Here is a 13,235-nt window from a genome sequence, read left to right as displayed (position 1 = left end):
ATATGCCATTAAAAATCTCAACTGCAGAGAGCCGGCTGAGTGGCTAAGTTGGTTAAGAGTTGGCTTAATAGTGCAAGCTCTGAGCAACAGGGCCGCTGGTTTGATTCCGACATGGGCCAGTGATGCTGCACCCAAGATGAGCTGTCACTGAGCTGTCGCTTGCGGGTGCAAGTAAGACTGAACTCGGCACCCTGAGCTGAGCTGCCACCCGGATGGCTCAGTGGATAGAACATGCGCTCTTAACAACAAGGCTGCTGGTTCGACTCCTACATGGGATGGTGGCTACGCCCACCCGCAACTAAGATTGAACACAGCACCTTGAGCTTAGAGGCCACGAGCTGCCAATGGGCAGCCAGATGGCGACTGGTGCCCTCCACAACGAAGATTGAAGAACAACAACTTGGCTGGTCCCCTTCCCCAATTCCCCAACACTGTTCCCTCCCCCAATTCCCCAATAAAATCTTAAAAAAAAAAAAATCTCAACTGCAGTCTAGAATAAATGTGAATTCTACACTTTGAGTTCTTGCAGGATGATAAAAGCCAAACATCTGAAGTGTGGTAAGGGGCACAAGAAAGCTTATGTTGTTTAATTACTGCATTTTATCACAGCTGGCAATTCAACTATAAATGTAGTTTTTATGGCAGCATTTGATTTATTATGGTATGTTGCAAGCTTGGATTACAAAAAAAAAAAAAAACTTACCGTCTAAGGACTAGTGATATTTACACATGTACGCTTCCTTGTTTTGAAGGCTGGCACACTGCAATCACAGCTTCTAGCTGAGATGCAGTCACTCAAGCACTGCATGAGCAGGCAGATGCCCAGAGTCCAGGCCACATGGGACTTACAAAATAGACAAACCTTTATGCTTATAAAAAAGCAACTATGAAATTACATGTATTCCTGGGGGTGGGAGGATGGAGAGTTATTGATGATTACAAGAGTTCCTGTTTGGGATAATGAAAATGTTTGGAATATATAGTAGTGACAGGTGAACGACATTGTGAATGTAATCAATGTAACTGAATGGCACAATTCAAAATGGTTACAATGGAAAATTTTATGTTATAGATCTTTTGCCACAATAAAAAAGTAAGCAAGAAAGAAAATTATATGTATTCCTATTTAGTTAGCAGGGTTGGACTATCCAGAAAATGTTTAATAATATTTAAACCTAAATCATATCTTAGTAGCTGCTTACTTAAGTATTCCAAATTCTATAATTTCATCTTATTGTTAAAACTTCCGTAGGTGAAAACATTAAATAACGCAATATAAAAACAGCAAAAATACTTGCCTAATTGCCTTTCTTTTTTCTTGTTGATCGGAAGAGACATACGCCTTCATCTCATCAGTAGCACGACGAAGCTGTATTTGTAGGTTCTAAGTGGAAAGATTAAGTTTCAGGTTAAGTCCCTGATACACAAAAACCTCAGAACTAGGTTTTTGATCTGCTTTCTTTTGTCTTACCTTAATCATACAATTTGTATAATGGTATTTACTTTCTTCTTGAAGACATTCTTCACGGAGTCCTCTGACTTCCTATAATATATAATTTTAAATGGGCAACATTACTGAAAAAATAATCAGATGCAGGAAGGATGACTAAATGTACAATAGAAATACCACCAGTTTCTTCCCCTTCTGCAACTGTAACCTTATCTACTGTAACAGACCAGGCTGCAATCATTCCTAGAGACCACTCATATCACTCTCAAACCACATGCTCAGGTATTCATTTATTGAGCTCCTACTATGTGCTCTGGGTTAGGTGCTGGGGACACAGCAGTGAACAAGACATGGCCCTGCTCTCCTTCAAGTAGAGGAAACACACAAACAAGGAAACACATAATGAGGTTTCAGATGGGGACAAATGCTATGAAGAAAATTTAGCAGCAGAATGGGATAGGGTGACTGAGTGACTGAGTAGACACGGTGATCCAAGAAAAATCTCCAGGAGGAGGTGAGCTTTAGGCTGAGATCTGAGAGACGAAAAGGAGAGGTCAAAGTGAAGAGTTGGGAGCAGAGTGTCCCAAACTGAGCAGAGCACATGCAAAGGCCCTGAGGTGAAAACAAGTACAAGGAGGAGGCCAGTGTGGCCAGAGCCCCAGGGGGGAGGAGCAGAGCATGTGGACGTGAAGTTTAGAGGGCAGGAGCTTTGGAGACCATAGTGTGGAAGTTAGATTTTCAGTACAGTGGAAAGCCACTGGAGGGGGTGTAAGTTTTATACAGGTTTCTTTGGCTGCTCTGTGGAGAATAAACTGAAGGAAGGCAAGAGTGGAAGTGAGAGAGCAGGTGGTGGGTTACTGCGGGAATCTAAGAAAGGCATTCTGGGGCCTGGACTCTGGCGGCAGTGGTACAGATGGAGAATTCAGGGTGCACATATCAAGTTTGAAGAAATAAAGAGCTCTGGAACTTAGGAGAAAAACTCAGGTGATGAGGGAAAGACTTAACAGATCTTTTGACATTAGTGTAGTGAAACTATGATTACACATGCAGTTTTTGCTAAATTGTTAAAATAAATGTGTCTTCTTACCTGTTCTAATTTGGAACGATTGCTTTCGAGGCCTGCTGCACAGCTATCATACTGGGATTTCTTTTCATCACACTCCTGGGTTAGTTCCTAGTATAAAAAGGGGAAATGACTGAATCCGTGAAAAACAAAGGCTTTAAATGTGGCTCTGACATAATGCATGCCCTTGTCTTGTAACTTAACTCTAATCTTCTTGGCATACTTAAGGGTTATTTATAAAACAATCAGACATTTGAGAATTATGACAGATGAAGTTGCTGATAAAAACAATAGCTACCATGTATGAAGCTGTGTGCCAGGCTGTTTGTTAGGAGCTGGGAATATAGCAGCCAACAAAACAGCCCCAAATGCTTCCTCTCAAGTAACATTCTGACAAGCAAACAGGCTGCTGAGTGCTGTGATGGGCAAATGTGAGGTGTTGTAGGGGCACATGGACTGTCGCTGGACCTGACCCAGGCTTGGGGGTCAGCGGGGACAACTTCCTGGAGAAACTGATATCTAAGTTGAGGTATGAGGGATTAGAAAGAATAGTTAGTGGGGAAGGTGGACAGGAGAGGAGAATGTTCAGAGAGAAGGAACACTATGTATAAAGGCTTGGAAGCCAGAGAGAACAATTTAGGACGTGCAAGTACTTTACCATGCTGGAGCGTGTCTAGGAAGTATGAGAAGAGGCTGAAGACTTCGACAGGGACCTGATCAGAGCTTTGTATACCATGTTGGGACGTCTGAACTTTACCCCTGATGATAACTAAATCTCACAAAAACCCCTTGAGGTATTCACATCCCCAAATCCTGCTTGGAGAAAGCTCAGGGAGGCCGAGCAAGTACCTCATGAAAGAGTATAGTGCTTGAAAGAGATGTCGGAATGCGAATTCAGTCTGTTCGTTTCAAACTTCCTTCTAATGTAATATTTTGAATTAGATAATATGAAAATCTACTACAAACACCTAGAAATGCCAGAAGTATCTACAGTTGCTTGACAAGGTAAATATCCTTTCAAATCTAGAGCTGAATTGAATGCTCAAGGAAGTAAGAGGGACTACCAGGGCCAGATGCTCTTGGTGGAGAGCTGGGAGGGGTCACTCTCAGTTAACAGAGTGATTATAATGTCCAGGCAGGTCAGAGGACAAAGCCCTAGGCCTGTGCAGAGTGGGAGGCTGGAACCAAGAACCCCACAGTAAATCCAAATTGTTTTTCAACCAGGCAACCTGTGAGTAAAGGGTGAATCCCAGGCCTGGACTGGTACAGGCCAGCCTCAGCACGACCTTGGTTCTGCTCAGCACAGTCTCCTTGGGAACCGGAGAGTGAACATAAATGGGTAAGGTTGTGGGTGTTTCCTTCATTGTGTGGGACTGCATCTGGTTTGGGTGACTAGCGCAATATAAGATTGGTGGAAAAAAGGAGCTTTGGCTTTTATGTATCAAAGCGTCATACAGACACCTAGGCTCTCCCGGGCAACAGTCATACATACCTTAGGTGGGAGAAGGGGCCCCAGAGGCTGTGTGCTTAGGTAGCTTCTGGGCCTCTCAATGAGGTAAAGATACCTGTACTTGAAGACTTTTTTGTCTGAGTCTGATGGCCAAACTGATCAGTTAATGCAGCTGTGCTGCTGCAGAGGTGGGTGGGAAAGGTGCCTATCCTGAAGCAGGTCTGGGGTTTACCCCACCGACATGGTCTGAGAACTCCCAAGCTGAGACATTAAATCAAAATTAGCTCCAAGCTGTGATACTCCTAAGACACCTGGCAGAACAACTGCAAAACCAGTCTGGAGGGACACACCTTCCATCCTAGCTGCCAGAATTCAAGAGACAAAACCTCAAGATAAGCTCACAATCCAAAAGTATAAACATGTAAGAAAACAATCAATCCATTATGAGTGAGAATCGGAAAATATACAAAACAGGACTATACCTCCAGAAACACTGAATACTAGAAATAAGCCTATTAAATAAGTATGCTTCAAATAATTAAAGTTGTAAAGGAGGAACTAAAAACAAATGATTAAAAAAGGTACAGCGAGTAAAAAGAGACAAAAATGAAAAAAAAGTCATTGAAATGAAAAACTAAGTAGTGGCATAAACATAAGATTAGACACAGCTCAGGAGACAAAAGAATGAACTAGAGGGCCAGCCGAGTGGCGCGATTGTTAAGAACTGGCTTTGGACGCCAGAGGGCCCCGGTTCGGATCCCACATATGAGGGCCAGTGACACTGCCCTCCACAGCTAAGATGCTGAACAACAGCTCAATCTGGAGCTGGGCTGCCATGAGTCACCGGCGACGGCGTAGGCTGCAACCCCTGCTGCAGTGGGTTGTCATGGGCTACCGTGTGTGGCCAGCAGCCAGCGTGAGCGGCCATCCAGAAGCCGGCGACTGATCTGCCTCGCCCAGGAAGGGCGCAATGATGGTGCCAACTTGGGCTAGTGAAGCAACGTCCTCCACAACTAGACTGAAGAAGAAAACGACAGCAACTTGTCTGTTCCCCTTCCCCCAATTCCCCAGCACTGTTCCCATCCCCCCAATTCCCCAATAAAAATCTTAAAAAAAAAATGAACTAGAAAATAGAGCTGAAGAAATGATCCCAAATTCATCACAAAGAGACAAAAAGATGGAAATATGAAAATGAGGTTAAGCAATAGGGAACAATACAAATATGTCTAACATATATATAATAGGAATTGCTAGGGAACAGACTAGAAAGACTAAGAGAAAGAATATTTGAAGATATTATGTAGAATTTTTCCAAAATTAATGGAAGACAAAAAGCACAAATTCCATTAGGGCAAACAAAACTTAATCTATAGTTAGATCATTATCGGGAAAACAGACATCACCAAAGACAAAGATAAAAATATTAAAACCAATTATAGGGAAGACATTACTTAAAAAGAAATTATAACTAACTGATAGTAGATCCTTTAAGGCAACAAGAGAAACCAGAAAGCAATGAAACTAATTTTTTTCCTGATGAAGCCATTACTTAAGAAGAGGAAAAAAGATGGTTTACTTATAGTAATGATTTTTTACTGAGAGAACCACTAAAAGAAAACAAAATAAGGAAATTTAATTTCAGGAAGAAGAAAACTGAATCCAGAAGGAAGGATTAAAATACAAGAAGCAATGGTGAGAACTGTGAAATACGTGGGTAAACCTAAACAGGAAATGATATATGAAGTAGTAATTATAACAGTAACGACCATCATGACAACCACTCTTAGAAATGAAAAAATAAAATGGAAATAAAATACCAGAGGATAACAACACACACGTAGAAGAAGAGGGTGTTAAATTATTCTAAGGTCCCTGTATTGTTTGAGAGTATATGTTAAAATTTCAGAGTTAAAACAATATCAGAATAGAAGACAGAAAAAGGAAATAAAGGGGGAAAAGAAGACAAAAGAGAACAGGATTGATACAATGGAAGGTAGGAAAGAGGGAAATAAGCAAAGAAAAAGCACAGGAAATAGGGTGCAAAAAACCCAGAAATAAACCTCAGTGTATCAATAATAAGAGAAAACGTATATGGGACTAAAGTCACCAATTAAAAGACAGATTCTCAAAATGAATGTAAAATATATGCCCACACAAAATCCAGCTATATGCTATTTATGAGACATATATAGGTAAAAATCAGGACATAGGAAGCTGAAAATAAACAAATAAAAAGATATACCAAGCAATACTAATCTAAGAAAGCTGGCACACTTACATTAATAGCAGACAAAATACGACACCTAGACAAAAAGAATTACCAACAATATAGGGAATCAGAAAGTAATGATAAAGCAGATCATTTACCAGGAAGTTTTTTAAAAAACCTAAAATCTTTTCAAAATTGTGGTAAAATATACATAATATAAAATTTACCATATGAACCATTTTTAAGTGTGCAGTTCGGTAGCGCTAAGTACATCCACACTGTTGTAACGCTATCCATCTCCAGAACTCCTTTCATCTTACAAAAGTGAAACTCGGTACCCATTAAACAACAAACCTCCATTCACCATCAAGTTTTGAACACATTGGAGAAGCTTGATGTGATGAACACACAGAGAGCCCAGTACTCAACAACTGGAAAAGACACATTCTTTTCAAGGTCAAGTCACTAAAAAAATTAGGCTGACTTCAGGTCTCTCAATGGACACATGGAACTCTCAAAGACTGTGGAGCAATCCTTTAAAACTACTCAAGGCAAGAAAGCATGATGTAAGAATTGTATGATCAGTCAGGCTGTTGTTGAAATATTTAAGGCAACAAATTCTAGAACATGAAAGAATTTATTAGGGAATATTACTCTTTTTTTTTTAAAGATTTTTTTAATTGGGAGATTGGGGGATGGGAACAGTGCTGGGGAATTGGGGGAAGGTAACAGACAAGTTGCTGTCGTTTTGTTCTTCAGTCTAGTTGTGGAGGACGTTGCTTCACTGGCCCAAGTTGGCACCATCATTGCACTCTTCCCGGGTGAGGCAGATCAGTCGCCGGCTTCTGGACGGCCGCTCACTGCAGCTGCTGGCCACTCATGCTGGCTGCCAGCTACACACGGTAGCCCATGGCAACCCACTGCCACAGGGGCTGCAGCCTAGCCAATGCTAGCAACCCAATGCAGCCCAGCTCCAGGTTGAGCTGTCGTTCTGCATCTTAGCTGTAGAAGCCAGTGTCACTGGTGGGATCTGAACTGGGGCCCTCTGGCATCCCAAGCCAGTTCTTAACCAATGCGCCACTCGGCCAGTCCCAAGGTAATGTTTCTAAAACTTGAACTCAAAAGATAGGCAAAAGTATAGCAGGGAAATGCAAACAAAAAGAAGCAGACATTTGGATCGTAATATCAGTCAGAGTTGAATTCTAGCCAAAAAAAGGCCTTTTTTTTTTTTTTAAAGTAGAGCAAAGGTGTGGAGAGCAAACTTTAGGTAGCCAGTAATTACCTATTCATTAATTCTCAGGAAATATCTGTAAGATTCATAAGGAACTGTTAACCGTTATTAGTTCTGGGGAGTGTGCTAGGGTCAGGGGCAAGGGGGCAGAGAGAAATAACTTCTGTTTTTTCCCTTAAACAATTCTTTACCATTTGAATTCTTGCTAAGAGCATGGTTTTACCTTTATAAAGAAAAAGTAATCAATAAGAAATACTTCAGTGAAATGAATAATTATCAGATTGTACTTTAAAATGAGTACTTTAGCTCTTTCTCATATATTAGCAATTCTATGTATTATGCCATTTAATTACATATGATTTATAGAAGTGCTCCTAAGAAAACAAACATGAAACTTTTCTAGGTGCTACTCTAATTCTAGATAATTATAAAAGATTTAAACATAAGTTATACATCTTAAGTTGTGATGCTCTAATTTTTAAACAGTTGTTAATATTCATATTTGGAACAACATGCAAGTAGAAAAGAAGGGAAATATAATATTTCATTATAGAGTTTCCTAAATAGTTGAGATTTGTCCCTTAAAACAAGAAGTATTAAGTATTTTTAAGTCCTCCTGCCCTTTAATGGTATGGTAATACATCTCTGTAGCTTCGAGTGTTAAATACACTTAAACAAGTAAAAAATAAATAGTATTCAAAGTAGAGAACAATTAAGAATTTCAGTTAATATTTAGAAACAGATTAAAGTAAATGAAGCGGCTGACTTTTTTCAGTATACTTTTTATCACAAAAGGTTTCTGGGTAAAAACAGAACTAGATGTGGACGTACGAGATCAGCATATGGAGATAAGCAAAATGAGCATCAGGTACTCACCAACAAAAGAACCAAACCAGTTAATGCAAAGGTAGGCAAATCCTGCACTCTCTCTAGATTTTTTTATTGTGGTTAAAATATATGTAACATAAAAATTACCCCTGAAACCATTTTTAAGTGCGCAGCTCAGTGGCACTAAGTGCGTTCACATTGTTGTGCAACCATCCCCACCATCCAGCTCAAGGACTCTTTTCATCTTCCCAAATTGAAACTCCACACCCATTAAATACACTAACTCCCATTTCCCACTGTTCCTTCTCCCTGGCAACCACCATTCTACTTTCCGTCTCTACGAATCTGACTACTCTAGGTAACTCATATAAACAAAATCACACAGTATTTGTCTTTTCAACATGGCAGAAGACAGGGATGAAAATGCTTAGATGGCTTAGGCAGCCCTCTGACTTGATGAACATGGGAAGAACTGGAGAGAGAGCTGTATTGTTTGAGAGTGGTGGAGGGAAAGCGGCATTTCTTTGTAGTGGGAGAGGTTGGCAGTGCTTCATACACAGAGAAATCTAGTTAAATCATGGGAAAATGAATGTCAAGTGTTGGTTACATTATACTAAATGACTTCACAGAATTGAAGATCTAGTATATGGTTTTACTTAGAAAACGATTGGGTTGAAAAGCAGCAATGTTCCTTCTTTTAAAACTTTTTAATAACTATAAGGATAAATACCTTTTCAAAAAAGTTCTCATGTACTAGTCATTGTTGCAAAGTGCCTCATACGTGTTATTTAATCATGACAAGCACCCTATTAAGAAGGGACTAGTTTACTGAGGAGGAAACTGAAGTTTACAGTCACTTACCCAAGGTTACTAGGGTCGGCCTGATTCGGTAGCCCATGTTAATCAGTCTATCCAGACTGTCCCCCTATAATTAGCGCAGTTGGTGCCATTTGCCTTTCACCTGCTGACGTGTGTCCCAATCGCCGCATGTGGTAAAGCTTATCTCACATCCATGCTGCATATGCCCTTATTGGCCTTGTATTGACAGATGGCCCAGTGGTCACATACACCAAATGGTTCTTGTACTGAGCTAATAAGTTAGCAATATAGTTCAAAAGAATGAGCAAGTACGGGGAAGAATGGAGCAGTGTAGAGAAAATGGGCTTTGAACTCAGAGACTGTAGTTTGAGTCCCTGTGCCATCACTTATGCCACCCTAAACAGGTGACTTGATTTCTCTAAGCCTCAATTTCCTCATGTATAGAAAATCGGAACATATCTAATATTGTAAATATTAAATGTGTAAATGAGAGCACTAACAACACTACAAAAGCTCAATAATCACCCTTTAATTCTGTAGAGGTCTGCTTGTAGCTCTAGAAGATGCCTGACACATGTATGCTTGATTTGAATTTTACAAACGCTGTTTATTAAGTCAACAAATATTTATTTATTTATTTATTTATATTTTTAAAAGATTTTATTGGGAAATTGGGGGAGGGGACAGCATTGGGGAATTGCTGTCCTTTTGTTCTTCAGTGTAGCTGTGGAGGATGTCACTTCACTGGCCCATGTTGGTATTATCATTGTGCTCTTCCTGGGTGAGGCAGTTGCTCGCCAGCCACTGGATGGCCACTCACGGTGGCTCACGGCAGCTCACGCCCGCTGCCAGCCAGCCCCACTGCAGCCTATGTCATCACTGGCGACTCATGGTAGCCCAGCTCCAGGTTGAGCTGTTGTTCACCATCTTAGCTGTAGAGGGCACAGCGTCACAGGCCCTCATATGTGGGATCCGAACCGGGGCCCTGCTGCTTAGAGCTGGTGTCCCAAGCCAACTACTAACCAACGCGCCACTTGGCTGGCCCAACAAATATTTATTGAGCACCTACATTGTTCTAAACTTGGTTGTATACACCAGACACAACTCTGGTAGAGATTACGATAACAATCTTAAAAGGGACATAGCATTTTTTTTTATTCCTAAAAACCCCTCTAATTTAGTACACAACGTAATTTCACTTGCATTACAAAGTGTTAAACCAAAACTCATACGGTCTTTCCTGGTCTCCTCAGACTTCATCTACTCACACCGCGGTCTGTGGTGATCGCGCCTTCTCCTGGGCTGTGCAAACAGCAGACCTAGGCAGATGCTTACACACTGCAACTCGGGCCCTGATAGCTCCTCCTGAACTCTTGCTGAATATTAATGTCTGTGTGTCTATGATGAACTCATCATCTCCCCTCTTCTTGACCCACTGCCACCACCAAAGCTAGCTCTTCATCATCCCTAACCTGCATCGTTAGTGGCTTCAAACCTCGAAAAAATGTTTTGCTATCTTTTGTTGCCTTGTCCACAATTAGTTTTCTTCCATATGTTGTTCAGATCTATTCCTTCTTGTCCATTTCTTCCACCCTCATTATCCCTAACCCAGACTATCAAAAGACACTTGATGTTACTTTTATTTGTTGAAAGTATAATTATAAAGCCACAGAGTGAACCTGTCAAAAGCCTAACAAGAATATGACAAACAAATAAGGAAAACAAAACAGTGGCCTACAGATTAGAAATGCATCCCAATCTTCAACAAAGGAGATGTCAGGGAGTGTAGTAACTATGGGATTATTACTCCAACTTCCCACGCAAGTAAAGTAATGCTCAAGGTGATGCAACAAAGCCTTGTACCTTAGATGGAGCAAGAAATGCTGGATATTCGAGCTGGAGTCAGAAAAAAAAGAGCGACTTACGATCTAATTGCGAGCATTCACTGGATACTGGCATGGTCCTAAGAATTTCAGAAGAAGGTTGGTCTGTATTTTATAGACCACAGTAAAGCCTTCAATTGCATCGATCATGAAAAGCCATGGGCTACTCTGAAAGAAAGGGACAGGCCTCAGCACCCGGCTGTCCTGATGTGTAACCTGTGTTGGGGACTGGAAGCTGCTGTCAGGACAGAATAAGGAGACAGAATGGTTTCCTACAGGCAAAAGTGTCAGACACGGTACATTTTATCTCCCTATTTGTTTAATCTGTGCACAGAACATATCATAGTAAAAACTGGGCTAGTCTTAGAAAAAGGAGGAGTGAAAACTGGTGGAAGAAATATCAATAACTTAAGATATGCAGATGACACCATCTTACTGGCAGGAAGTGGCGATGACCTGAAACGACTTCTGATGAAAGTGAAAGGAGGAAGTGCCAAAACAGGACTGCATTTGAGCATCAAGAAAACAAAAATCATGATCGCAGAAGAAATACACAACTTTAACATAGACAATGAAAACATGGAAATTGTTAAAGGTTTTGCTTACCTTGGTTCAGCCATCAATTCAAATGGAGACTGCAGCCAAGAAATCACGAGAAGGCTGTGACTTGGAAGGGCAGCAATGGAAGAAGAGTTAGGAAAGATCACCAAGAGCAAAGATGTGTCATTGGAGACCAAGGCTAAGATCATCCACACCCTCGTATTCCCAATTATTGTGTATGGATGAGAAAGAAGACAGAGGAAAACCATTGATTCATTTGCAAGATGGTGCTGGAAGAGAGCGCTACAGATACCCTGGACTGCCAGAAAGACGGACAAGTGGTTCCAAGCCTGAAACATGGCTGGAGGCAAACATGACAAAACTGAAGCCATCCTGCTTCTGGTATTATCATGAGAAGGCAATAATGCTAGGGAAAATAGAAGGCAGCAGGGAAGGAGGAAGACCAAATGTGAAGACCAAATGTGATGGACTCCATGAAAGAAGCCATAGGCATGAGTCTACAGGAGCTGAGCAGGGCTGCTGAGGACAGGATGCTGTAGACATCCGTCATTCACAGGGCTGCAGAAGTCAGAGCTGACCACATGTAACACACGTTAATTATAAAGACTGTGGCAAAAAGGGTGATATGCCACAGTAACTGAACGGAGCCTGAAAGTTACTGAGTGCATTGTGTACTTCTATGTCACATTCCAACCATGTACAAAAGTACATGCAAGAGGACTAGGATGAAATGCGAAGATGAACACTGTGCCATTGCTAGTAATAGGACGATGGGTGGTTTACTACAGAGACCAATTAAAGTACCTGACATATGCATAGCCTCTCTAGAGGGAAAAGTCTCTAGGCAGCGATACTTGGTACCATATCACCCTGCTTTCTTCCCACGCTCACCCACAAGCATAGCTGGCTAAACTAAGGATGGACCCCTGACCTGACCTGAGGATAGTCTAATAGTCTTGCAGGTAGTTTGACAAGAAAAACTGCCCCAAAAGGAGGAGCTGCACTAGGCATTTAAATTAGAAAATGCAGAGAAAACAGGGCAGTTAGTAGTGAAAACTTCAACACAAAGTGTGTGGTGATAAAGGCCATAGTGTGAGATATTACTGATGAGAAGCCAGAAGCAAGCTGAGGTTTCAAGTCTGCCAATTCAAAGAGCAAGGGAAAAGTATGAGATAGAGAAAAAAACAGGTGAAAAACCTGGCTGGTGGCAGGAACAGAGGGAGAAGCCAATGCAGAGATTCACTGTGTCATGTTATCGGTCCAGTATTAGTGTGAAAAACTTGGCTCTGCCCCTTACCAGCTGTGGGACCTTGGGTAAGTCCTTTACCTCTCCATGTCTTTATTTGCTCATTTGTGTAAAGGGGAGTCCCTATCTTCCTGGGTGGTTGTGAGGCCTGCATGAGGAATGTAACAGGGCTTGGCACACAGAAAGCACTTAATAAATGTTATTACTATCTTATGTCTTATCATTATCCAAAAGCTCCTGCTGCTAAGGTTCCTGAAGTTTCTCTGGACCAAAATGCTCTGTGGTTACAGTACCTCTACCTGTTTCAGATAGACTATGCTTCTGATTCTTGGATTTAAAGAAAAGAGCAATTACAAACAGGTTAAGTAGCTTACTATTAGGGAGAAACGTTATCATCACTAGAAAAACACATATCCGGTCCCTTGGGTCTCCAAGTTGCTCACTCAAGAAAAGTATTAAGAAAATCAATGAACTAGAACGTAACCATGAAAATAA

General features: G+C 41.1%; 1 protein-coding gene across 7 annotated transcripts in view; it reads right to left on the bottom strand.

Annotated features, from left to right (window-relative positions):
• Positions 1 to 13,235, bottom strand: part of IFT81 (intraflagellar transport 81) — a 192,523-nt gene that overhangs the window by 10,015 nt on the left and 169,273 nt on the right. For all 7 annotated transcript variants that reach the window (XM_019648954.1, XM_019648953.1, XM_019648955.1 and 4 more), the window contains 3 exons: positions 2,538 to 2,624; positions 1,472 to 1,543; positions 1,299 to 1,384 (listed from right to left, as the gene is read on the bottom strand). In XM_019648954.1, coding sequence (XP_019504499.1) covers positions 1,299 to 1,384; positions 1,472 to 1,543; positions 2,538 to 2,624 — 245 coding nt within the window. The remainder of the gene's footprint in view (positions 1 to 1,298; positions 1,385 to 1,471; positions 1,544 to 2,537; positions 2,625 to 13,235) is intronic.

The sequence above is a fragment of the Hipposideros armiger genome, unplaced genomic scaffold, assembly GCF_001890085.2.
Source record: "Hipposideros armiger isolate ML-2016 unplaced genomic scaffold, ASM189008v1 scaffold_128, whole genome shotgun sequence".
Classification (NCBI taxonomy): Eukaryota; Metazoa; Chordata; class Mammalia; order Chiroptera; family Hipposideridae; genus Hipposideros; species Hipposideros armiger.
Note: the sequence above shows the minus strand (reverse complement) of the source record. Positions and strands in the feature narration are given on the sequence as shown.